General features: G+C 47.7%; 1 protein-coding gene across 3 annotated transcripts in view; it reads left to right on the top strand.

Moving 5' to 3' along the window:
- The window catches only part of ZFAT (zinc finger and AT-hook domain containing), an 84,118-nt gene that overhangs the window by 24,217 nt on the left and 35,054 nt on the right, over positions 1-24,847 (top strand). For 2 of the 3 annotated variants that reach the window (XM_044452870.1, XM_044452868.1), the window contains exons 5-9: positions 3,176-3,326; positions 4,866-6,310; positions 10,002-10,234; positions 21,446-21,533; positions 22,892-23,041. In XM_044452870.1, coding sequence (XP_044308805.1) covers positions 3,176-3,326; positions 4,866-6,310; positions 10,002-10,234; positions 21,446-21,533; positions 22,892-23,041 — 2,067 coding nt within the window. Of the gene's footprint in view, positions 1-3,175; positions 3,327-4,865; positions 6,311-10,001; positions 10,235-21,445; positions 21,534-22,891; positions 23,042-24,182; positions 24,279-24,847 lie in introns of all 3 variants that reach the window. The other variant, XM_044452871.1, reaches the window with a different exon arrangement.

Here is a 24,847-nt window from a genome sequence, read left to right on the forward strand (position 1 = left end):
AAACAGAACAGGGAAAGAAAGAGTTTAGTAGACCCTTCCCTCTCCCTCCAGCCCCCTTTGGAATATTGCAAAACATGCCTTGTACAGGTGGCCTATTTGATGCGTTGCCTTTAAACTGAGATGCTCACACATATTTGTACCTTAACCCACTTTCTTTTCTGCATTACATAGCAATGGGTTCACAGACATGCCTTGTTTTTGTGGCACAATAGGATTTTGGCCAATTTCTTTTTAAAAAATTGGACTGCTGCTATTTTTCCAGAGCATTGAAGTCAGATAGACTTATTCCCTTTTATTAAGGTGAGTTTAGCAGTCGGAAATCAGCAGCATCTGCTGTTGTATCAAGTAGCATTAATCAAACAAAATTACACCATCATTGTTGACTGGAGATACTGGAAGTATTCCATACCGCCGCTGTACAAAGGACATACCATTTCCTTTCTGTATTCTGGATACCCCTCCTCTTTCATTACATTTCTGTACCGCCCATAGCCAAAAACTCTCTGGATGGTTCACAACATTTTAAGTCACCCATCCAGATTACAACTAGGCCTGACTTTGCTTAGCTTCCAAGATTATGCAGAATTACTGGTCCCGATCCCTCCCTGAGTAGATTCCCCTTTACACAAGAAATGCATAAGGAAGCAGTGCGTTTGCCTATATTGGAACAGTTTTTAGGGGTGGTACCATTTCCATGAAGGACTGACATTTAGATTTACAACCAATGCGGAAAAATGAAGCCAACACACACCTTGAAGGTCCATCTGAAGTCTTTTCCATGTCCATTGTATATGGGTGGAACTGATAGCACCGCATGGCTGCAAGCTTGCACACTGCAGTGTTATGCAGGTGTACAATAGTGCAGCATTTACACTTTTTCCTTTTAAACTCAGCTTTTAAATTTACCTGGAGGCTTGCAAACATTTTGTTTTTAAATTTACCAAGAACGGCACATAAACATTCTGTTCCAGTTAGGTTAATCTTTAAAACACAGTTCAATGTACTGCCAGCTGTACGAAGGAAACTTGTTCCTTCGTGCAGTCCCAAAAACACCGATTCTTACCCCCTTAATGTCCTCACTTGGTCTCTTTGCCTTTCCTCACCCAATTGTCCCCTGATATTCTGTTCCTCTGGGAGGGAAGCCATCCCTTTTCAGCCAGACCGTATCCTCTCTTAACTCACTCCAGCCAGTCCTTCTGCAGAAGTTGTCTCCCCTTTCTATAGCCTGATAGCCCACATCTCTTAAAGAAAACCCTCAAGGTTTCAAAGCGGCGTTCATATTAAACTAAGGGCGATAAGATTGGGAACGACTGTTAGTTTTCCTGAATTATTGCAGTAGACCAACAAAGGTTTCTGACTTCCAATAGCAGCAACTCAAAAGCTCTTTCCTTTTCCCACTTAAGTTCCTGAAAAAATGGTTTGGGGGAAAAGCAAGACTGGGTTTTTGAGTGCATGGATGTGGGAGCTCGCTTCTGGTTGCACTTGTGCATTTCTGGGCTGAGCATGTGCTCGGAAGCAACTCGTTCCTTAATTCTTAGTGTGTATCTGTGTGCCTGAGCCACTAATTTGTGCCTGAATCCTATAATATTAAAGCAAGAAAGACGTTGGCCCCACAGGTCTGATCTCTGACCAGCACGGGTGTTAAACAGCAAACAGGACTTCACTGCCAAGTGTTTTCTACACCCTCTGCCTACTCTCCTTCATCCCAGTCATTACCTTTTTTTAGGTATACCTTTTTAGGAAATTTTTAACACTTAGCCTTAAATGCTGTGTCCCTTTTTATATTGCTTTTATAGATGTTTTAATAGGTTTTTAATGTGTTTTATTTTGTTTTAACGTGTATATGTACTGCAAGCTGCCCAGGAACACCTCGGCAGTTATAAGCGGCTTATAAATATATGTATAAATAAAATTATGATTAAAGATCAGGGTGCATGTTCCATGTATCAACACATGCATCAAACTGCATAATGGATGAGAAGCCAGGGTGGGGAAGTTGCAGAGAGCTTCAATGCAAACACGGAGGAGACATCCTCCATTTCTTATCAGGCGCCTCTCTCCTTAAATATCAACTTTATCTCTTTTGCCTGGTATTCGCTGTTTCTCATGTTGTCTTAATTGTTTTGTCTTCATTTCTGCTTGCTTCGTTTCTTCGGTATAAAGGCAAGCAACTCTGGCCTTTCTAGATAAGCCCCTTTCTCTGTAAATTGAAATGTGATGTTGATAATGGTGTAACTCGGCGGGCCAAACACACACACACACACACTACACACTTCAGAACGCAAAATGCTTCAGCTGCCAGCGAAGGCAGGCAAGCTGCTCCTTAGGGCTGAGTTACAGGTTTGTCTCAGCAAATGCAGGTTCCTGAATCCAGGTGCGAATGTGTATACAAGCGCAGGGAGGGGGCAGGTACAAGGGGAAACACCAGATTTGGCATGGAGAAGAGATACTGAACCACTCCTGCATCTGCTGATTCTCATCTCTATGTATTGTAGGCCATCCTGAGACATTCTGTAGGGGACGGGTTAGAAAAGCTTTTAATACATACATACATCATCTGCCACTGTCCCCCAGGGTCTTCCGCCACTGGACTCCCAGTTGGGCTCACTTTCAGATTTGGGGGCCAGCTTTGGGGAAAGCTTGAAATGGTTTTTATGCATGTGTTTTGTGGTGGGAGCAGGGTCGTATGTGCGAGGCAGAACCAACAAGCGCAGGACGATTGAAACCCGCCCCCACCATGCCAGTTTCTCCCTTTCCTTTGCTCCCTCGTGTGTGCAGCAGCGTTGCAAGGGAACCGCAGAGGCGGGGGCCCTCTGCTCTCCTTGTAAAGTGCTTTTTTGGCCGTAGCCAACAGTAATTGCAGAGGCAATTTCGCAGAGGCAGTTTTGAGCCTCTGCCTGGCCTTTTATATGATTCCAGGGAAGAATGGGCAAAGACGTCTCTTGCTTCTTTGTACGTTCCATCGTTTCACGAGTACAAGGTAGCATAATGAAATGTCATTAATGCCTTCCTGCTTTTAAGCAGAGGAGATAATAGCTTAGGCTGATGCCATTCAGTTATACATATTATTCAGCAAGTAGCTGCCCAATGTGTCCATTTGGTATGTTGCCTTATCCTGTATAGTATTTACGTCAGCGGGTAAACAGTAAACACCATGACTTTGTATTTCTTGTAGGAGCTACAAAAATAGTTCCAGTTGAAGCTACTTCTCCCGAAACTGAACAACCAGCCAACCCGGAAACAACGTCATCAGATTCTCAGCGGAGAGGGTATCAGGAATATGCCATTCAACAGACACCTTATGAACAACCAATGAAATCAAGCAGGTAAGTTCTGTTTTCAAAATAAAGTATATTTTATTCCAGGCAGAAGTATTGCACAATCCAAAATAACTCAGGAAAACGTAACATGGCTCAGGAAAAGTATCCTGAGGGTAGTCTTGAATCCAAGATACAGCAAAAATGCGCTCTGAAAAATGACAGGCATTTTGATATACGTGAAGTAGGTACCACTTGCTCTTCCGATTGAGGTCGGGTACAAATTATCCGTGCGAAGGGTGGTTCTTGGAATGTAGTATCACATGTGGGTCTATTTCCCAAGCCAGCCAATGGATTGTGGACTTGATGGACTTCAGGTGGCGACTTCCCAGGCAATAAGCATGGTTGCCATGGTAACCCATCTCTGGTGATGCCGCCTGCAAGAAGAGAGCAAGGAGAAGGATGGAGGAAGGAAAGAGCCCAGCGCAAGGAAGGAGTGCACCTAACTGAAATGAGCACGTTAGTTATCACTGCATGGCATCAGGCCCTCTGCAAGGATGTTCAGAATGGACTTACCAACCAAGAAAGATCATGCAGATCTTTCAGGCAGACTTCAGTTGAAATCTGCATGTCAGCCAGTCCGGAGGACCCAGGTGTTCTCCAGTGCTACTGTGTAAATAAAGGGACGAATCCAGTAGACAGGTCAGGCAAGTAGGTAGATGGTCACACACAGAGTTTTCAGTCCATGGATTGGTCAGTATTAGCAGGCATATCAGAGGCTTCAAAAGAGAGGATGGAAGTCCAGTCAAAGTTAAAGCAGAAGGGAGTGGTGAAGGAGAAGCACAGTCCAAAAAAGCAGAGTCAGGCAGGAGTCCAGAGGTCAGCAGCAGAGTGGTGGAAACACGAGGTGTAGTTAGCAATGACTGGGACAAAACTGAAGCAACCAGTTCAACAGAACTGAAGGCTTATGTGGCCAGAGCTTCCTGTGCCTTGCCCAGGGCTCAGCTGCAGTTTGTAGCCTGCTCTCTGGCGAGATTCCTACTCGGGGATCCTTTTCTCTTGAGGAGTCCTCTTTGTATCTAGCATGTCTTCACCAAAGAGCTATGTCTCTTGAGATAGCAACACTCAGGCGTTAGGTGGTCACTTAGCCTCTACCTGAGAGGTGGAACTCCCATCCTGCTGGGGAGACAAACCTGGGGTCACCTGTCCTGAGGACAAAGGTTTTTCCAGGTCCTCTGGCCTGGGTGTCTCCTTTGTGCCATTGTCTCTGGGAGCTTTAGCTCCTCAGAGGGTAAGAAGGATTCCCCAGGTGGACATCCCTGTATGTAGTCCATCCCTTGGGCACTTACATTGTCTATCCTGCCTGCTTTGGCCCTAGCTAAAGTTCTCATAGTTTAAACTGATAGATTTGTTAACAAAATTTCCTATCATTAGGGCAGTGATAGGGAACCTGGGGCCCATGGGCTGAATTGACCCAGCCCATAGAGGGATGGCACTGACTCTGATGGATTGGTCAGAGGATACCGCTCCGTCCAGACCAAAAATGGACGGCTCCCGATTGAATTCCATCCCTCAGCATCTTGATGTCTTGGTTCTGCTTCTCCTTAGGTTAGGTGCAACCCAGCTGAAAATCTTCACCTGCGAATACTGCAACAAGGTGTTCAAGTTTAAGCACTCTCTCCAGGCCCACCTGAGGATCCACACCAATGAAAAGCCTTACAAATGCTCCTTCTGCAGCTACGCCAGTGCCATCAAGGCCAACCTGAACGTTCACCTGCGGAAGCACACGGGGGAGAAGTTCAGCTGCGACCACTGTCCTTTCACGTGCCTGAGCAAAGGCCACCTCAAAGTCCACGTGGAGCGGGTCCACAAGAAGATCAAGCAGCACTGCCGCTTCTGTAAGAAGAAATACTCCGACGTCAAGAACTTGATCAAGCATATCAAGGAAGCCCATGACTTGCAGGACAAAAAAGTGAAGGATGTGTTTGACGAGCTCCGCTTGATGACCCGGGAAGGGAAGAGGCAGCTGTTGTACGACTGTCACATCTGCGAACGCAAGTTCAAAAATGAGCTGGATCGTGACAGGCACATGCTGGTCCATGGGGACGAGAGGCCCTTCGCTTGCGAGCTGTGTGGTCACGGAGCCACCAAGTACCAAGCGCTGGAACTTCACGTCCGAAAGCATCCGTTCGTGTATGTTTGCAGCGAGTGCTTGAAGAAGTTTGTCAGTTCGATCAGGCTCCGGGCACATATCAAGGAAGCGCATCGGGAGTTGCCAGAGTCTTCTGTGTTTAACAGCTCCATCAATCAGAGCTTCTGTCTGCTGGAGCCAGGAGGGGACATCCAACAGGAAGCCCTTGGAGAAGAATTGTCTCAGACTGCCGCCGAACTCTCCCTCTTAAACTCTAAGGCTCTTTGTATAGCAAAGAGGCCTCTTTGCATGGGTGAACTGAATGCCGTGGATGGAAGCCATCCTGATAGCTCTAGTGGCCACTTGGAAGCTGCTTCTGCCCCTCCTTTAAATTTTGAGGTCCCCCCAGTTGCAAGTGCAGCAGACTCGCCGTGCCAGCCCTCGCCAGAATTCGCATCTCCAAATGCATTTCCAGTTAGCGCTTCAGACGGCTTTTTGCAGAAAAATATTTCATCTGGTTCGGATGAAGAAAAGTCCCTCTCTGTGACGTTAGAGGAAGTCTCTCCTGACCATACAGAAAACATACAATGTGAAATGCAGCTTTCAGCAGATGGAAGCTCCAGCGTAAGCCAGGATCTCCAAGCTCCACCACAGGATGCTGCTCTTGAAGAAAAAGGCCACTTAGCTCAGGGAGCAAGCACACCAATAAGCGAAAAGGCCCTCTCCTCCAACCCGCTTCCCGATCTGGAATCCAACGCAGCGATTGCCGAGAATTCCGATCCTTGCCCGCCAGCCTCAGACAATCGAACTGGAGCTGCAGCCTTTATGCAGATTTTGGACAATTTGCAAAAGCGACAAATGAACACAGCCCTATGTGAAAAGATCAGAAAGGTCTATGGAGACTTGGAATGCGAATATTGTGGTGAGAAGTTTGCAGAACTACATGCGTGTCAAGTCTGGCCAGTCGTTAATACTGCCTCCTCCAGGCTGCTGCTTTCCAGATGTTTTGGGACTGTAGCTCCCAGAATTCCCAGACTACAGTTTAGAAATTCTGGGAGCTGCAGTCCCAGCACATCTGTGGGCCACAAGCAGAGAGAGGCTGTACCAGGGGGTGCAGTTTAATGGAAAGGTTTGGTTGATACTGGTATTCACGAGTGCCAAGAAAACACACATACATTTGTTTCCTTATTAATAGTAAGATCACTCACTCCAGGGCTGATTTCTTCCAGGGACAGGCTGGAGGTGAAGCAGGGTGGAGATTTCCCTTTCGAATAAAGGCAGTGGGACTGTTGAGAAAAAGAGGGCAAACAAGGCAGCAGAAATGAAGGGGAAATAAGCAGCAGGTCCAGTCAGATGAGTGAAGCCAAGGAGTCGCTTTCAGAACTTGGCTCCAGAAGAGCCGGTGTTTCCAGCACCTGTTTCCACCTCAGCTTCTAACAGGTCCAGAGTTCAAAGCTACGTCATGCCTCCTCTATGTATCTACCAGCCTTGCGATTTCCAAGGAATGGCGTTTATGAGCGCTGCATTATATGGGCAAGTGAAAAGGTACAAAGGTAGAGGAATGTTACTGGAGGCCAGAAGGACAAGCGAGCCAAAAGAACGGAAGCTTAGCCTTCTAATCCCAGGACCTCCTTGCACTGCTTGTGTGCCCATGTGGTGATCTTTCCCGTGTAGTCTTCACTGAACGGTTTGTTTGAAGCAGCCAGTTGGTAGAAATCTCTGCTACCCGCTGAGCTCCCCTAGCTGGGATGGGCGAAGTTTCCTCCGGCTCTCAGGGTGCACTACTTTAGCTGTTCAGCCTGGTAAATCTGCAGTCCCCACTGTCTGGTCCGTGGCCTGTTCCACCCTCCTTTTCTCTCCAATTCAGCAGCATGTAGCTAAACCACCTAGAGCACATGGGAAGAGGAAAAGAACACCCTGCCCCTCTTTTCTCAACTGTCAGAAATTAACCTCCAGATTCCAAATTGAAAGTTGAAATTTATTGCAAGAATACCATAGGAAATGACAAGAACACAAAGTAGGCATGAAGGAAAACAAGGTAGAAAGCTTGCTGACCAGTGCTACATTTTTTTCCGACAAATTACTCATGCACAGGAGGGACTCGCAACATCCGCAGTAAGTCAGGAAAGACAGTGGAATTTCTATGGGTCTCAGACAGAAGACCCTATTCCATTTTTATTTGTCTTGGCTGGCAGGAGAGGCAGGGATAACTGCCCACATAATTCTCCACTCATGTATAAAGCACAGAAGCAAGGAAATGCTAGCTTTAGGTTGAAAGATAAGAGTTGGAAAAATGCTGCTTCAAGGGGAATAGCTTTAATTTGCTTGGGCAAACTGCATCCATCCAAAGTCTTCCCCTTTTAAGGGCTTGGAAACCTCAAACATACAGGTATCCTTCAAACAGCATGATGAGAAATAATGGCGCAGGTCAGCCAGTGGGAAGGGGATAGAGAAAGTCAATTCTCTGTCACATTTGTCTGCTTATAGTAGGCTATTTAGGGAACTGCCTACAGCTGACCTTTGCATCTTCATGCATTCTCAGCCTGTATTCTGCCACTAAACTGGCAGTATATCCTCCCCTTCCATTCTGTCCAGGTATTGCTTGCCTGTTTTCACATGTCTTCTGTTATATTTCTAAGCTGCCCAATAGCCAAAGCTCTCTCGGTGGCTTTCAAAGATTAAAACCTTAAAAATACAGTAGAAAAGCCATTTACATACAAACCTGTTAGCTTTTAGCACAGGGAGAGGAACACAGGTATCTAAAAACAATTTTAATCGATCAGCGACAAGGAGAGTTCAAGACCAGATTAAAGCCTCATCATATGTTGCCAAATGCCTGAGAAAGGATGTGAGTCCTAATGTGAGGCTGAAAGGTAACCGTATTGGAGCCAGGTGGGCCTCACCAGGAACATCATCCATCACTGGGGAGCCACCACTGAGAGGGCTTCTGAACCTCCCCAGAAGAAGGTCTTAAGTGATGAACGCAGTGTAGGGTAGGCTTATGCTGGAAGCGTCATTCCATCAGGTATTGCGGTCTGGAGCCATGTAGGTCAAAACCAACACATTTGGCAGAAGCTGCAGCTTCTGAACTGTCTTCAAAGGCAGCCCCACGAGGAGCACATTGCAGTAGTCTAGCTAAGGATGGCCTCTTCTGATCCTCCCTGCTCTCCGTTGTGCCCTGTCCAGCTCCGTGGGCTGCAACCGTTAATCCCCATCCCTCTGTGTCTTGCAAGGAACCCGATGTAGCGTTTTCATGCACGTATTGTGTATCCACTCCGGAGCCAACGGACTCTTGACTTGCCCCCTCCTGCAGCTCCACAACAAACCCACTGTCGCTTTCAGTTTGCTGCCTTAGGCAATCCTCTAGGGTCACCAGTTCTGCTAATAAGGCCTCCCAATTTAAATGCATTCTCAAAATTGCATTCTGCAGGGCTGCATCCATTAAGAGGAATTCAATTAGTGAAAATACCTTTTAGAAGGATTTTTCATCAGCTACATCAGCAAAGGATCATATGTTAAACGTGTTCTCATGAGGTTGCTCCCTTTTAGGAAATATCAATTCTGTCTGTTTCATAGGAAGGCTTCTACCCACATTTACTGAGGCAAGCATATATTTAAAAAGAGTTTTTCGTATTTAACACCACGGTTTCTTTAAAAGCGTGAGATGCTAGACTTGAAATAGTATTTTGCTTTTCAGTCTGGTGCATGCCTCCCATCTGTGTCTAGGGCTTCCCTCTGCTTGAGTGAGATCCAACCCCTGCTAATTTGAGGGTTAGGGTTGTGGTTGGTTTGTTGTTGTTGTTTATTTAATTTCTGTGCCACCCCACAGCAGAAGGTCTCGGCAGAGTTCTGGGGTGCAAGGTGAGGCAGGTTTGTTGCTGGAGCAGCAGAGGTGAACAGAGCCAGCAGACAGCCCCGATTTAGCATCTGCTGTAGGGTCCCAACCTGATGGCACGGTTGCCTTTGGTCTCTGCGGATCTGGTCAGTAGTTTTGTAGGGAACCTTTGGGGGCCATGCATGGGCCTACTGAACTTCAGGCCAGTCCCCAGATGGCTCGCAGAGGAGCACTGCAAGTCTAAGGAGCACGTTTGGAAAGTGACGTCCTCTGCCCGTGGACAGAGGCACAGTGCAGTGGCAAAACTGGAGTCACATTCCATCATGGACTTAGGTTCTTAACCAGCCTCCTAAGCTGTTCACCGCAAGCAGTAGCCGCCATTTTGATGCTAACTCAAAACTGAGCGGAGGCAAAATGATGACCTAGACTGGTGGCCCCTGGCCTGTTTGCCATGGCCAGGGTGCAGATTGGTGCGCTAGGCACCAGGTTCATGAATTAGCTTCCTGGTCCACCCTATCCCAAAGACCATCCTCAGGGTGGAGCCACTGTTGGTTATGTATTGGTCTCTCTGAATCATCAGCACAGTCTGGCCCACTCGTGATACTTCCTGTCCCATCAAGCAATGATTGGTACCCAAGCATCTGCTGACTCACGCAAGCCTTTGAGCCCCGGACCCTCACACCCACGTCTAGGATGCTGCCCGGGCCACACAACCCTTCGGAAGCAACACACGGGGCCACCTTTAACTTGCTCTGTATGTCACATTGGTTCTTTTCAGGCAAGTTGTTTTGGTACCAGGTGCATTATGACATGCACGTCCGCACTCACACACGAGAACACCTCTTCTACTGCTCTCAGTGCAGCTACTCCTCCATCACCAAGAACTGTCTCAAGCGCCACGTCATCCAGAAGCATAGCAACATTCTGCTGAAATGTCCCACAGAAGACTGCGATTATTCAACCCCAGATAAATACAAGCTCCAGGCGCATCTGAAAGTGCACACAGAGCTGGTAAGTCTGAATCATAGACAGTACCTTTCTTTCCGCGAAGTTGCTGCCTTGTTCAGGACATGAAGAACCTGGAACTGTGAAGGTGACCGCCATTATTTTCCTTGGTATTGTAAAATCACGGGAGAGGAGAGTTGGAAGAGCCAAAGGGCCTTCAGGTCCAACTCCCTGCTCAGTACAGGACACCAGGTTAAACCATCTCTCTCACGTGGCTCTCCAGTTGCATCTTAAAGGCCTCCAGTGTGGGAAAGCCCGCAATCTTCCCAGGCCATTGCTGTACTGCCCTAACCGTCAGGAAATATTTCCTGATCATCTAGCCAGAATTTGGCTTCGTGTATGGTTTCTGGTGGGAACATGCCCAATTTTCATCTGCTTCCTAAAATTTCCCAGCTTGTTATTGCTACCATATTTGTGAAGGGATGTGTTTCTCACTGGTTTACACCATTGAACTTGAGTCCTGTGTTAGGTATGAGAAGATGAGAATTTTGCAGATGGGTTTATGCAAATTTCACATCCTGAATAATTATGTCAGTGAAATGTATCTGCAGTGGTTTATTTTGCTCTCCTCAATTTCTACTAAATGTCTAATTTGGGGGAAAGATTAAGACGTATACAAACACTTGGGACCCTTAATATCAGCCAAGAGCATTTCCTTGACTGTATCCTCACTGGACCAAAATGAACAGCACGGCACAGCCTTTTTGTTTGATTAGGATTCTCTTCTCTTCGAGATCCGAGCCATGCCTTCTTGGGAGAGCATTGCATTCTTGCAGTCTGAATAGTTGTTTAAGGGCTGATGTTACAGAAAGTCAGTTGGGGGCTCTTTTAAAGTTCCTTACTGAACTTGTGTTCAGATTTTTCCGCTTTTCAAAGTGCCTATACCTCTCCCCAGGCCTTGGAATGGGGCAGGTGAGAAAACTTGAAATGCCTTCCTCTACTAGAGCCTTCATGACTCCATCCCCTGTCAGACTTGGGACTTGCAATTTCTGCATCTCCGAAAAGCAAGAGGGAATTTTCTCTGCATTCTCTTCCATCCCCCCCCACCCTCCCCATGCTCATCTGCTTCCAAGCTGTGTTTCTCCACCTGTCTTAGAAGCACACATTAAATGTGATACATCTAATGCATTTAGATCTCCTTTATGCTGATAGGAGGTAGGCTATTGGCCAATATCTCCAACAGTTAGAATTCCTTTTTTTCTTGAAAAGGCAAAGAACAGAACACTTTGCCTCCTTTTCTAACTACCGTGGTTTCAGAAGCCACAGGATAGCTTTACAGAAAGCAGTAGGAAACTCAAAGCAAAAGGGAGGAATTCTTCTAAAAATATGCATTGTGTTGTCTTATGTTTATTAGTAACACTTCAGTTGAGTTAGAGAAAGTTTTTGCAGTTAAATTTATTTGCAAAGGAAATCTGAGCTGGTTTTTAGCTGACATTTTTTATCATTATTTGCAACATTTGATTTCCTGCAAGGTGCTGATCTCCCTGTGTGTCTGTGTGCATCAGAAAGTTACTTAGATTTGCTTTTTAAAGAGTGCAGTGGCTGAAAATAGCAGAGAAGTTTTCTACAGCTGCCTTGGGCCATAGAGAGAAAAAGCTAGATAAAAGCCACCAAATTTCTGTGGCTGGGAATTGATGCCACATCCTTGCCTAATCAGCAATTTGCTTGTCGCCTCAAGGCCTTATTAAAAACAACACTAATAAATGTGTTTTGGATGTGGCTCATCAATCTGACTCTGGCAGAAGTCTAGCATTTCATCGAAAACTGCCCAACACCTCTTGCAGGAGTGTGATGTGTGGATAACTTTCGCTTTTCCACTTTATTTGCAGTTGTGTTCCGTCCATGATGGTGCCAGCTGTGGATCATGCTGACAGCCTAAACCGGGGAGACCCCCTCGCGCGTGTGCGCGTGCACACACACACACACACACAGAGCCAGTGTCACCTTAAAATACAACATTTTTTGTGGCATGTGCTTTCTCAGACAAGCGTCTGTTTCATCAGGCACAAAGGGAAAGCAAATGCGTTTGTTGTTCGCAAACGTTCCTGCCCCCAAAAAGTTGCTAGCCCTTAACACACCACCAGATGCCTTTGTGCTTTTCCTCCTTCCTTCTGTACCTTCCTGTCCCCAAGATCCAGGTCTGAGGTCCTTCTTTGGGCTCCCTCTTTGAAGGAGATCAGGAGAGTGGACATCCAGAGAAGGGCCTTTTCTGTGGTGGCACCCTGGCCCTGGAACCTACTTCCCAGAGAGGCGTGCCTGGTGCGGACCCTTTATTCATTTCAGCACCAGGCTAAAGCCTTTCTATTTTCCCTGTTTTTTTTTTTTTACTTAATTGTGTCGTTAATGTGGGTTTTATTAGATTTCTATTTTACTGTATGCTGCCACTACTGCTTTGTATTGTCGTCCTGAGGATTCTAAAGGATGGGGTAAAAGTGCTCCACTTAATTAATTAATTAATTAATTGTCTTGGGGTAAAGTGCCCCAGACAGTCTCATCTATTGATTTTCCTGTTCAACAGAAACTCTTCCCACAATAATGGGACCTTCTACCGATATGCCGGATTTTGGGCAGCATCAGTAGTCAATAGCGTGTCATGAGAAACTCATTTTCATGACATCACTGCATGTATAGACCTCAGTCCAGAAAGACTCCATTAAGCTCCTTTGGACTTTCCTCTTAAAAGTAGTTGTTTGGTACATCCCTCTGCTTAGGATCACAGTCCACCTTTATATCAAGGGCTCTGAATCAGATTACAGATTTTTCCGCCCTGTTCCCACTAGTAGATTCACTGATCCAGCAAACCATGGTTTATCAAGCCATGAATTGATGTAGGTACAGTGTGAGTGAGCTAATTCTCACTGCCTGTTTGCTCCCACTGGAGCTGGTTAGAGCTAACCAACCGAGGGATGCGCCATCGCTGGGCTGTTTGTTGTGACCTCTGAACCTGAAATTGTGGTTGTTGGGAAAGAGACAGCCCAGAGATAGGACTTGAGAACAACGGGTCGGCTAGCTCAGTGGCCTCAGTTGGGCGTTCAGGAGCCTGCTTCTGCTTGTTGGAGATTTACACAAATCCTGGATAGCCATGATCTGGCAACTGGATTGCTATCGAAGACAGACTCTAGGGTTGGAATTAGACCAGAAGAAGAATTCCTTGAGTCTATACACTTGACCTGTTTGCATGAACCAGTCTACAAGGGCTGTTTAACCCGCAAACAACCCAGGATGCAATGTAGCCCCTGATCGCTCCGATCACATTGCATATTCAAAATGGTGCCCACGTAGACTGGGCAGGACCCATGCACACCAGCCATTTTGTGGGCGAAAAAAGCCAGAAAAAAACCCATGCAAACTGGCCCACTGAGTCTGAGAGAGACTTCTGTGTAGTTGAGAGACTCCTGTGGCACAGTTCTTCCTAGACTGTACCATTCAGTCTGCAGGTTGTGGCAGGAAGTGCAGGCCTGAATGCTCCATTGCATAAAAATGAGGAGTAAATTCACTGGATGGAAACAGCTAGCATGTCAGACAAAAGATGGGGCTCCATCTCTTCTTCCTCTCAAGTTGGTTTGGTGTGGGCCGGGAGGAGTTTTTGACCATGGGTTGGGCGTTTTACTGTGAAAAGCCTGCTATTTTCTATCTCGCAATATGAAATTTGTTCGTATTTCTGCACCATGTCCTTCTCCTAATTGCATGTGTGGTCAGCTCTGGGTTCTATTTCTGGCACGTCCTTTCTGCAGTTGGGAATTGCACATGGGGAGGTCGGGTGGAAAAGGCAGCTCCCAAGTTCCCTTGTTGTGAAGGAGGAGTCTAAATGCTGTTCACATGTCATCAACTCCTCATGCCACTTCTCATCCACATCTTCCACACTGACAGCATCCATAAGCGGCATGCAAAGACATCCGAATGGACCCGTTAAGGTTGTGTATGAGAAGCTCTGAAAAGCAGGAATGGTACGGAAGGCTGCAGAACATTTGCCTGTTTGTTTTCCCCTTACAGGGACTCTTTATGTCCTGGGTTTTCAAAATTCAAAGAGGGAAGTCTAATGTGAAAAGTGGGCCTAATTAATTGCCCCCCGGAGACACATCTGAAGGCTGGAGTAACACTTCTGCAGAGCAGCTTGAGGGGCGTTGGCAGAAATGTATAGAAAACTGTGGGCAAACGTATTCCAGCTCTCCTTTGAGCAGGTTGACATCCATTGGCTTTTCCCTTTCTGGCTCATACGGAGCCGATGTAACATTTCAAGCCCGTAGGGAAATAAAGTGTGGCAGCGAGAGGGGAGAGGGGATTGGAAGGATAATGGCAGAACAGGGAGTTTTGATGGACACTCCAGGATGCTCGAGCAGCCGCACAACTCTTTGCCAAAGTGCATAAATAGATCTTTACTGTTATTTCTGCCAGGTTAGCATGATCTGCCACCAGTCAGGCTTCTGATTTTTAAGTTTATGTGGCGTTTTGCCTGCTGTGGTAGGCACGCCATTGACAAAGGCTCAGTTCTCGAATGCACCTTGCTCTTGCCTTAGTGCAATCTACGCTCTCAGACCACAGATGTGATAAAGAGACTTTTTCTGGGCTGCGCAGCTTCAGAAGGCATTGTGGAAAGCTTTCTAGGAACTTGGATCTTCCTGTGCTGTGACCTTAGAGCAGGGCTGCAGCTTCCGAGGTCCAGAGGCCAGATCTCAAAGGTTGAAATGCCTCTCCTAAGACAGCAAGAGCTTTACACTAAAGTAAGCCAGTATGTTTGGTGTTGAGGACCTGCTCCTTGTGGTTTAGGCCCCGACCTCCCGTCTTTGACATCACCACGGATGGAACTTCCGAAAGCTGCGCCAGAATGAAACAGGGCCCCGAGGCTGAGAGAGGTTCTGTATCCCTGTCCCAGAGTTTTCAGCAAACACAGGATTAATTATAATGGGGAATGTGCAAAGGCCAACCAGTTCCGACTTGAGAAGGATAGAGATTTGGTTTGGAAAGCTGTTTCTGTGTTAATGCAGATTCATAGGTCCATTGGCATGCGGGCCCACCGCCAGCTCCTAATGCTCAGGCAGAGGAGTTCTGTAGCCTCCGTGTATCTGTGCATCCTTGTAGGGCTGTTTAAGTCATTGCCGTGGTACCATCAGCCTCAGGAATCCATCCCTTGTGTGGCTCTGGGCTTGTCATCACCGGGGTCTGTACAACATGACAACCACCCACAGACTCTTGCCATTGATCGGTTGTCGTGTTGTGCAGAACCACTTGTGGCTGGCATGGTTTGGCTCCTACTGTGATTGACCATGAGCAGCCCCCTGCTTCTTGTCCCAGCTGGGGCTGGAGGGTCCCCCATTCACTTCAAGGGATGACCCTTGTTTGTACAGTAGAGATGATGAGGGAAAAGATGATTCTGTGCACCAATATGCAGGTGTTGGAAGCAATGAAGGGCAGGCATAGGAAGTCCCATTAATTTGCCACTGGGCACTTTGAAGGAGTGCCTTGTGCCTGGCCTTTAAGGGAACCACTGGTTTTCACCAATTTGAAGGAGCAGCTGAAATCAGCCTGCAATTGTGGCTGCCAGGGAAAGGGGGGACCCACTGGTCCTGCAGTGTCCCCTGGGATACCCCCGGAAAGAAAGAGGGAGGGAAGGGATATCCATGATGGATTGATGTCATTTGCAAACCTTCCCATGACCTCCTACTCTTCCCAGACTCCATTTCCGTCTTTACACCCTGAATAGGAAGGAAAAGAATCAAGATCACTTTGCCCTGTTCTTTATAAGTGGGTGGTCATTGAAGTAAGTATTCTTTGCATGGCACTTTTAGCTTTGTTTGTGTCCTTCGGAAAGTCTTTGAAAGCATTTTCAAGGAGAAATTCTGTCACACAGAGAATAAATTCCATTCTTCCTTGCTGAGGCAGGGACAGAGAATGTGACAGTAAGCAAGTAGTCACGGGCCCCATCTGCATCCTTCAGAGAGACTTTGTGACTTACATGGCAAGGCATTGAGGGGGGCCCCTGGTCTTGGGCTACCCCTTGATGGCTTGAAAGGGCTGGAGGAATGCAGACTCTCCGACGCCACATGACTTCTGCTCAAGTGTCCGGGACGGTATCTCTGTGTCTCCCGCACTTGGCGCTCCCCAGCTCTGTGGGACCGCAGCTTCCACAGTCCCCCCGCCAGCTGGTGCAGGATTAGTGCAGCAGGAAGTTGGGAACACGCTGCAGCACACCACCTCTCTGAAGGAAGCGGCTGGAAAAATCTTCCGCATTAACTTTTAACAACTGTTCAAAGAAGTGTCTTTAGCTGGGTGTTCCCTGGTCGATTCTTGCCGTTGTCACAGGCACTCTCTGCTGATGCTGTGTGTGACAAAGGACAGCTGTAAATAAAGGAATGAATATTTCCGAAGAACCCGAGTTCTCCTGCTGGTAGAGGTAGCGTTCAGGCTGCCCAGAAATGCCGTAGTTGAGCAGGTGAGCCTTCCCTTTGGTGAAGGAATTGCATTTGAGGTTATATAAGGCATGGCCTAAATTCATAGGATGCCATCCAGGCTAAGCTTTACGTAGAGTAAACCCATTAAAATCAATGGGACTCAGGCAATTTCTAACTGCAGCCCCTTTGAGCTCAGTGGGTCAAAGTATAAAGAAATAGTGACCCAGCCATGTGACTGTGGTGGTCACTATTGGAAGGTTGGTTCACACTAGTCACAGGTATGTCATCTGTTAAGGGAAGATAAACTTGTATGAATGGGGCCATCGTACTCCTTTTTCAAGCACCAGACCTCAGTTTTGCTACCTTCTGCTTTTCATATGCATCTTTCCTGGCTCCCGTGTCGGCATTTCCCACACTTGGTTTCTTCTATCCCTCCATCTTCCCCCGTTTTCTTCTTCCATGCACACATTTGCTCACGGAGAAGGATGGCTTCTCCCCCTGCCCTTTGGGAATTAGATATTCCTTAATAATTGTGTCACATGTCATAAATAAAGTGTTTCAAAGAAGTGTAGCACAATTGTAGTTAAAAGAAAGGGGCCCTCGATTCGTTTGTTTAAACAGGACCTTGAGAATAAATGGATTTTCAATATCAAGCATGAGAAAGAACAGGCAACTTGTATTTGAAGTGTATACACAATTTGGATAAATATCCATCCTCTTTTGATCATGGATCTATCTGCAGTCCTCTTGTATCTGAGCAAACGCAAGGAGCTGCTGAGCAGTCATGTTCAGAATTCCGCCCTCCCATCGAAAAAGGAATTGCAAATACTGAGGTGCTTTGAAGGTGATTGCGAGTCAGTTGGGATTTTCAGTCCGTTCTTGTTAAAGCTCTGCTTCGGAATCTTTCTCTTACATACTTAGCATGGGACTAAGCAACAACGCTGGTTAAAACCTCCAGGTTGCAGGGGAAAAGAACTGGGTGGAAAGTTACTGGAACCACAGTCTTACGCACACTTAAGCTCGATGGGAGTTACATGCCTTTTTTGCTGTCTGAACATCCATAGCATAACCTTTTCAGTGCTTAATGCATGTAGGGAATTGGGGATGCTGGTTGTGGTTTCATGTTCGGCTACTTTGCCCGCTTTAGCTATAACAAGATGCGGCTTGCTCATGTTAAGTAAAGGTCACATTTAAAGCTTGCAGTTGTTTCGGTCTCAAATGTGGTCAGGCAAAGCATCCTCGGAAACACGTCGCCCCTGCCAGGGAACGGGATGGGGATGCTCCCATTTTTTGCTTCACAGCTGACAGATGGAATTTCCTGCAGATTGTAGCTCCTGCTTTCCCTTTGTGGAAAGAACTCTGCTCCATACACTGTTATTTCTCCACGAGACCTGCGTGGAGAGAGGGAGAGGGAGGGAATCCTGCCTTACGTGGCATTTTGCTTTTTCTGGAAGCACGTCTTGGCATTTGTAGAAGTGCAGCAGCATGTCTCTTGCAGGCGTAAGGTTCCCAGGAGCCCTTGTCGCTGGAACGCCATATGCTCAAAATGGAGTTAGAGTCTCAAACGCACCAGCTTGGCTTCGAAATCATTAGCTCAGGAATTATAATATAGTTGAGATGCTGTGTATCTTCCGGTTTTGGAAGCATTCTGTTCTGTTGTGCATTTATGTGCGTGTAAATAGACTCTTTCCCCACTTCTCTCCCCTTTCTTTCCCAAGAAGGCTGTGCACTGAGATCGTCCGGAACTCCACTCCAGCATAACATTCGCTTGAAGAAAGCATGGCGGCAGACCTGTTTTGGAGCAGTAGCCGGCACTCCAAAACCCTCCACCTTTGGGAGCAGGAGTGGGGAGGGCAATCCCAGGAGCTGTTAAATTACGCATGGCAGTGGCCACAGCCGTGTATTCATTTATTTATTTATTTAAAACATTTCTATGCCGCCCCCATGGCAACAAAGCCTTGGGGCGGCTCACAACAAAAACAAAAACATACAAAGTCATACAAAAATTATACACTAAAAATATTAAAACCCGGTGCATCTCGACTTAAATTTTTTTTTTAAATCCTACATAATAAATTAACACTTAAAATAAGTTTTAAATAAAAAGGTCTTAGCCTGGCGCCGAAAAACAAATAACGACGGTGCCAGGCGGACCTCTCTGGGGACCGCATTCCATAGATGGGGCGCCACCGCAGAGAAGGCCCTCCTCTGGGTACTCACCCTCCTAATTTCCTTCACAGAGGGTTCCCGGAGGAGGGCCTCTGCTGCCAATCTCAAGGGGCGGGAGGGCATATATGGACGCAAGCGTTTCTTTAGATACCCAGGGCCCAAGCTGTTGAGGGTTTTATAGGTCATAACCAACACCTTGAATTGGGCCCGGACTTCAATCGGGAGCCAGTGGAGCTGACGGAGAACTGGGGTTATATGAGAACAACGCCCAGTCCCCGTCAGCAGCCTGGCAGCTCTATTCTGCACCAATTGAAGTATCCGGACCATCTTCAAGGGTAGCCCCACGTAGAGCGCGTTGCAGAAGTCTAATTGGGAAGTTACCAACGCGTGTGTCACTGTTGCCGGGTACTGAAGGCTTGTGCTCAGCACACGGAAAGCAACTCTCGGTATACCTCTAAATACCCCACCGAAGCTGGAAATTGAAAAGTAGCATCCGAAGAATGCCATGAGGAGTATTAGATGAGAATTCTGCTCCCCAGCAAGCTTTCTGCTGTTGTCAGTATAAAAAGCATGGTTTTCAGCTGTCTGCTAAGGCTTCTGAGGACCAGCTGTGGTTGTCGAGACAGTGGTACCCTTCTGTCTTATCATGCTTATCATGTCCTGGCTGGATTCTACATTAACCCTAAATGTTTTACTGGAGTACCCTATGTTACTGTCTGACACCGGTAGGCCTACCCTACCCTACCCTGTCCTGCCCAATCCAGCTTTGATGCTCCTTTATCCAATATTTTGCCTTCTCGTTCGTCAAAGCCAAGTTTGCCACTAAAGGTAAAGGTTTCCCCTTGACGTTAAGTCCAGGCATGCCTGACTCTAGTGGGCAGTGCTCATCTCCGTTTCCTAGCCGAGGGAGCCAGCGTTTGTCAGCAGACAGTCTCCCTGGTCATGTGGCCGGCATGACTAAACACCGAAGTGCACGGAACGCTGTTACCTGCCCACCGAAGTGGTACCTTTTCATCCACTTGCATTTGCATGCTTTTGAACTGCAAGGTTGGCAGGAGCTGGGACGGAGCAATGGGAACTCGCCCCCTGTGCGGATTTGAACCGGCGACCTTTCGATCCACCAGCCCAGCAGCACAGCGGTTTAAACCCCTGCACCCCCTGCAGTCCCTTAGCTTGCCACTGGATCTCAGCATCTGAGCAAAGATTGTGCAGTAACCTAAGCGTGTGAACCTGTCTCTGGTGAGTTCTCTCAGCACAGGCAGGGTGGGGGCAAGTGCTGCGCTTGCTGCAGGGTGACTACCCCCCTACGCACACACAGGAGCGTGTGGATGTGGCTTTAGACTTCAAAATTGCTTTCCGCAGCGGCGGTTTCATCAGGGCGGTTGACTTTGCTTCCGTGTTGGCAAAGCCAAGCAGCTTCGTAGCATCAGACCTGTATTGCCGCAGCTTCCCTTAAAGCTTGCCCTTCACATTGCATCGCAGGCAGAATGCCACTGGATGCACGCAATGGAGGGCCCCTTTTTCACAAGGAAGTAACTCCTTTGCAAGGGACGTGGGGGAGACGGAGGATGCCAGCTCAGTGGGCATGTCCCTTCTGTCTTTGGAGAACTACAGATGCCCCCATGTGCTTAACATCCCACCTGTGGCCTTGTGAACCCGGAGAGAAAGAAGGAGAGGTCGAAGTGCTGCAAAACGGCCTCGAGGTTAGCTGGAGACGGAGCGAGCAGCTGCCTACAGAGCAGACTGAGCTTGGGGAGTGGGCTGCAGATGGGATATTAAATTTGGAATGCTCTGTATTATCGAGCAAAAGAAACATACCTGCAGTAGATCACCAGACTATGGGAGGAGAGCCTCTAGCCCACGGGCTCAATCTGACCCACACAGGGAGGCCTTCCTTCACCCGCTGGCCTGCAGGCTTGGGGAGGAGGCAAGGCAAGGCATCCCTGTTTTAGCTCTGATCTTTGACCATCGATGATAAACAAATGGTCGCCTTCCCAGCAGGCATCCTTCAGCCAGAATCAGATGCATCAGGTTGATTCCACGGGCTCAGGTGGGGCTTGTGGGAGTTATCCTGCAAGTCCTGGCCACATCCCTTCCTTCCCTGCTCAGACCCCAATTATGAGAGAAGGGATTTGATTCTGCCTCCTCTGCCGTACTTGTTTTCTACTTGCAGACACGTGGAGCGTTTTTGTGTGCATGTGTGTAGGGGGGGCATTGAAAAAACGGCCGTTGAGTAAGCCCCGAGAATCTGCTGAAAGGGAAGCTATAAATCCAAGACATAAATCTAGCCCCTTCCTTTTTCCCCTTTCCTTCCGATGTTGATTGATCTGATGTGGAACACGGAGAAGAAGATTGCTGCTTAGGCACTCAGGAGTGGTTTGCATGTGTTCTTCCCGTGGCATTTTCCCCTCCCCGGTTATCAGCCAAAGCTGTGAATCATTCAGAGATTGCTGATGTGGTAATGAAGCCCTAATTTTTGCATTTCCTACCGCCTGCCTCATCAGGATAACTGCTCTCACTTTTCATAACACCAGCTGAAATTCACATCTGAGCCATCCCGTTATCACCTTGTTGGGAGCTGTATATTATCCAGCCTGTAATGAGTTTAGCAATCAGCTCAATGAACTGATAGGATAATCTTCTCTTCTTCCCTTTAAAGGACAAAAAGAGTTATACCTGCCCTGTGTGCGAGAAATCATTTTCTGAAGACCGTCTTATAAAATCACACATCAAGACAAACCACCCAGGTAAAATAAGCTGCACGAATGGTTTTTAATGAAGCGTAATGCATGGCTCCGCTTAAATAACAGGCTGGGTTGGGTCTCCCACGTCGCGTGGCTTTCATAAGCCGGCGGACACAGGTAGACGCACCCAGGGTGGTCGGCTTGTTACTGGCCCGGCGGCTGTCCTGTTTGTCGCATTCTGACATGCAGAAGCCAAGAGGGCAAAATGTTTTCCCTTAGCCTGGAGAGGAGGAGAGAGGGCAGAGGGAAGCCTCTTGTACCAGGGCATCCCAGGGGTCTCTCGGACGTCCTCCACCTTCAGCCCTCTGCCTCTGCTGACTGCCTGGCTAACTGTCACAGTGTGGGGCTACTCTCTCGGCTTCACGATCGAAGCCTAGTCTGCCGACCTTCTGAAGCCCTAGTCTCAGTGCTGGTCCATCGCCCTGGCTAGGAGTAACCCGAGCTCGCGGTGGCAAAGTTTCTGCAAGCCTTTCTCAGTGGCCGAGCTCTGTCTCTGGGCCCCAGCCTCACTGTGCCTCTTTGAACCATCTCAAGCGCCCAGCAGCCAAGGGCAGGCCCCTGCTGACGTCTGGCATCTGGCTGCTCCAGGAGCCTCACACCCTGCCAGGAGTAGGAGCTTATGCTGCCCACCTCTGCTCCCTTCTGTGCTTGAAGAGAGCTTTGATGTTGGAGCACATACAGTCCCCAGCCAGCCCATAATGCTCCCAGGTCAGGCCTTGGTGTCCCCGCAGTGCAAACCTAATGTCAGATCCCTCAAGTGGAATCCTGCCAGCATATGCATCTTCCGAAAGACAGGTTGATGATTAAACTGGCTTGGGACTGAACAATCTTATCTTTTCATTATTTCTAGCGATTTTAGCATCACATCTGCATTTTGGTGCCTTTTGCCGTTGTTAACAAGCTGTCTGCTCAGATATTTCCGACTCCTCTGCAAATCCCGGCTGAAACCTTAAACAAATGTTAGGCGTCTCTCCGAGAGAATTGAAGCTCATAAATATTTGGTTAGGGAAGCTGCCCTGTTAGGTATTGGCCGCTTGAGAATGCTCCCTGCTGGAAAAACAGTTTCTGTACCAATGGCACAACCAGACTCTAATTTGTCACTAAAAAGTAAGCACCCGGTGCACAAAAGCAATAGCCCTGTGCTGGAAAAGTCATAAATTAATGAGGCTATTTCCTTAGACTGTAAAATTTCACCTGGGGGGAAAAGCCTTTGAAAGGAAAGCTACTTAAAAGACACAACAAGGAGCAGTCTAAATATCCTGTGTTTTATTTATCCACACCACGCATTCCCCAAAGGTTAGAACTGGTTCTGTTTCATTTCTTTGTCTGATGTGCCTCTTCCTTTCCCTTCCCACCCGCAGAAGTTTCTATGAACACCATCTCCGAGATCGTTGGCAGGAGGGTCCAGCTGAAAGGGCTGATTGGAAAGCGAGCCGTGAAGTGCCCCTATTGCAACTCGTACTTCATGAAGAACGGGTCGGACCTCCAGCGTCATATTTGGGCCCATGAAGGTAATGGAGGCTTAGCTGGAGTCTGCCTTGGGAAATGGCAGTCCTGGGCGGGCAGGGAAGAGCTGCAGCCATGGCCAGACCTTGCCAAATGTAGAATTCATTTTCATTTTCATGCATCTGCTTCTGCTTTATTCTGTTTACTGGCAGCTGCTGGGGAGGGTGGGGGAGGCTCCTGGGTTCAGGCCCTTGGTGAGCAGCTGCCCTTCTTGCTAGAAGGCCAGCTGCCCGCTGGGTAAAGGGGTTGATCCCCTCTCCATGCACGGTAGGTCTGATGCTGACTTAGCACCCCCACATCTTTCCAAGAAGCCGTCGGCTGCATCAGGCATGCACCTTTGCATAAATGTAGCTCATCACTGCACAGAGTGCCCTGTTCTTCATCGTGGTCTCCGTTCATCACACACGTGGGCTTTCCATGTGGCACAGGGCCTGGGTTGGAGCAAAGCCTCTGTAGCTCATTGTCACAGAGTGGGCTGGAGTCCCTGCCCCTTGTCCAGGTCCTATCTTACTCTCTAGCTGGCCCTTTGTTACTAATGCGCCATGAGCAGGTTTTAGGGAACCTAGAAGCTCGCCGCTCTGTCTACGCACCGCAAAGAAGGATTGTTTAGAAGCGCCTGAAAGGCTTCTGCCCATGCAAGTTATTCAGTCTTCTAGCCTTAAGAAAGGGACTGCAGGTGGCGCAGTGGTTTAAACCGCTGGGCTGCTGGGCTGGTGGATCGAAAGGTCGCTGGTTCGAATCTGCACAACGGGGTGAGTTCCCATTGCTCCGTCCCAGCTCCTGCCAACCTTGCAGTTCGAAAACATGCAAATGCAAGTAGATAAAAAGGTACCACTTCGGTGGGCAGGTAACAGCGTTCCGTGCACCTCGGTGTTTAGTCATGCCAGCCACATGACCACGGAGACTGTCTGTGGACAAACGCTGGCTCCCTCGGCCAGGAAACGGAGATGAGCACCACCCCCTAGAGTCAGGCATGACTGGATGTAACGTCAAGGGGAAACCTTTACCTTTACCTTTAGCCTTAAGAATGGTCCACCCATGCATGAGGATCCCATGCAGTGACTGCTTCCAGAAGGAGGGCCCCTGGTGGTATGAATCAAAAGGCATTGTGCAGCTATTCCATTTTTCCTTCCTTCGTGGTGGTAGATCAGGACAGGCTACAGATCAGAACATCAACTGGAAACCCCAGAAAATCCTGTGCATTTTCAGAATGGAGGTCTCCTCTGGACTCACCAGTGGCAGGTACCTGTGAACTGGTCCCTCAACAATTCTGGCATTTGAAGTAACCAAATAAGCTTGCCACGATCTAAGCTCATTCTGGAATGGGTTGTCACTTGATGCTGCAGTCTTCGGGAAGTGTCCACACATGGGAAATTTTTATCTAGGGAAAAGTACTCATATTTCTTGACTAGTTTTACACTATCACAAAGCTTTGGGGAAGGAACATGCGCACTTGAATTTCCCATTTCCCTTACCTAGAAATAAGTTTTGAATGTATTTCCAAGTGATACGTTTAGCTGCAATATTCACTGAATTGGTCTTTATGTATCACACATACCTTTGGTGAATGTGGATGTTACTACTGTGGCAAGTGATGTTTTCAGATCCATTTAATTAATGCTGCAGTTCAACATGCCACTTGGAGGTCTGTCTTGTGCAATGGAAAAAGCTAACACAGACCCTTCTGGCAGAGAAGTGGCATTTTAATCCCCACTGCTAAGTTTATTTATTGCATTTCTAATTTACTGTTTCTGTGACATGATATATGACATGCAGTATATTTTCCCCTCCTCTTTCTTGCTTTATGACTC

Source organism: Varanus komodoensis, unplaced genomic scaffold, assembly GCF_004798865.1.
Source record: "Varanus komodoensis strain SLA01 unplaced genomic scaffold, ASM479886v1 scaffold75, whole genome shotgun sequence".
Classification (NCBI taxonomy): domain Eukaryota; kingdom Metazoa; phylum Chordata; class Lepidosauria; order Squamata; family Varanidae; genus Varanus; species Varanus komodoensis.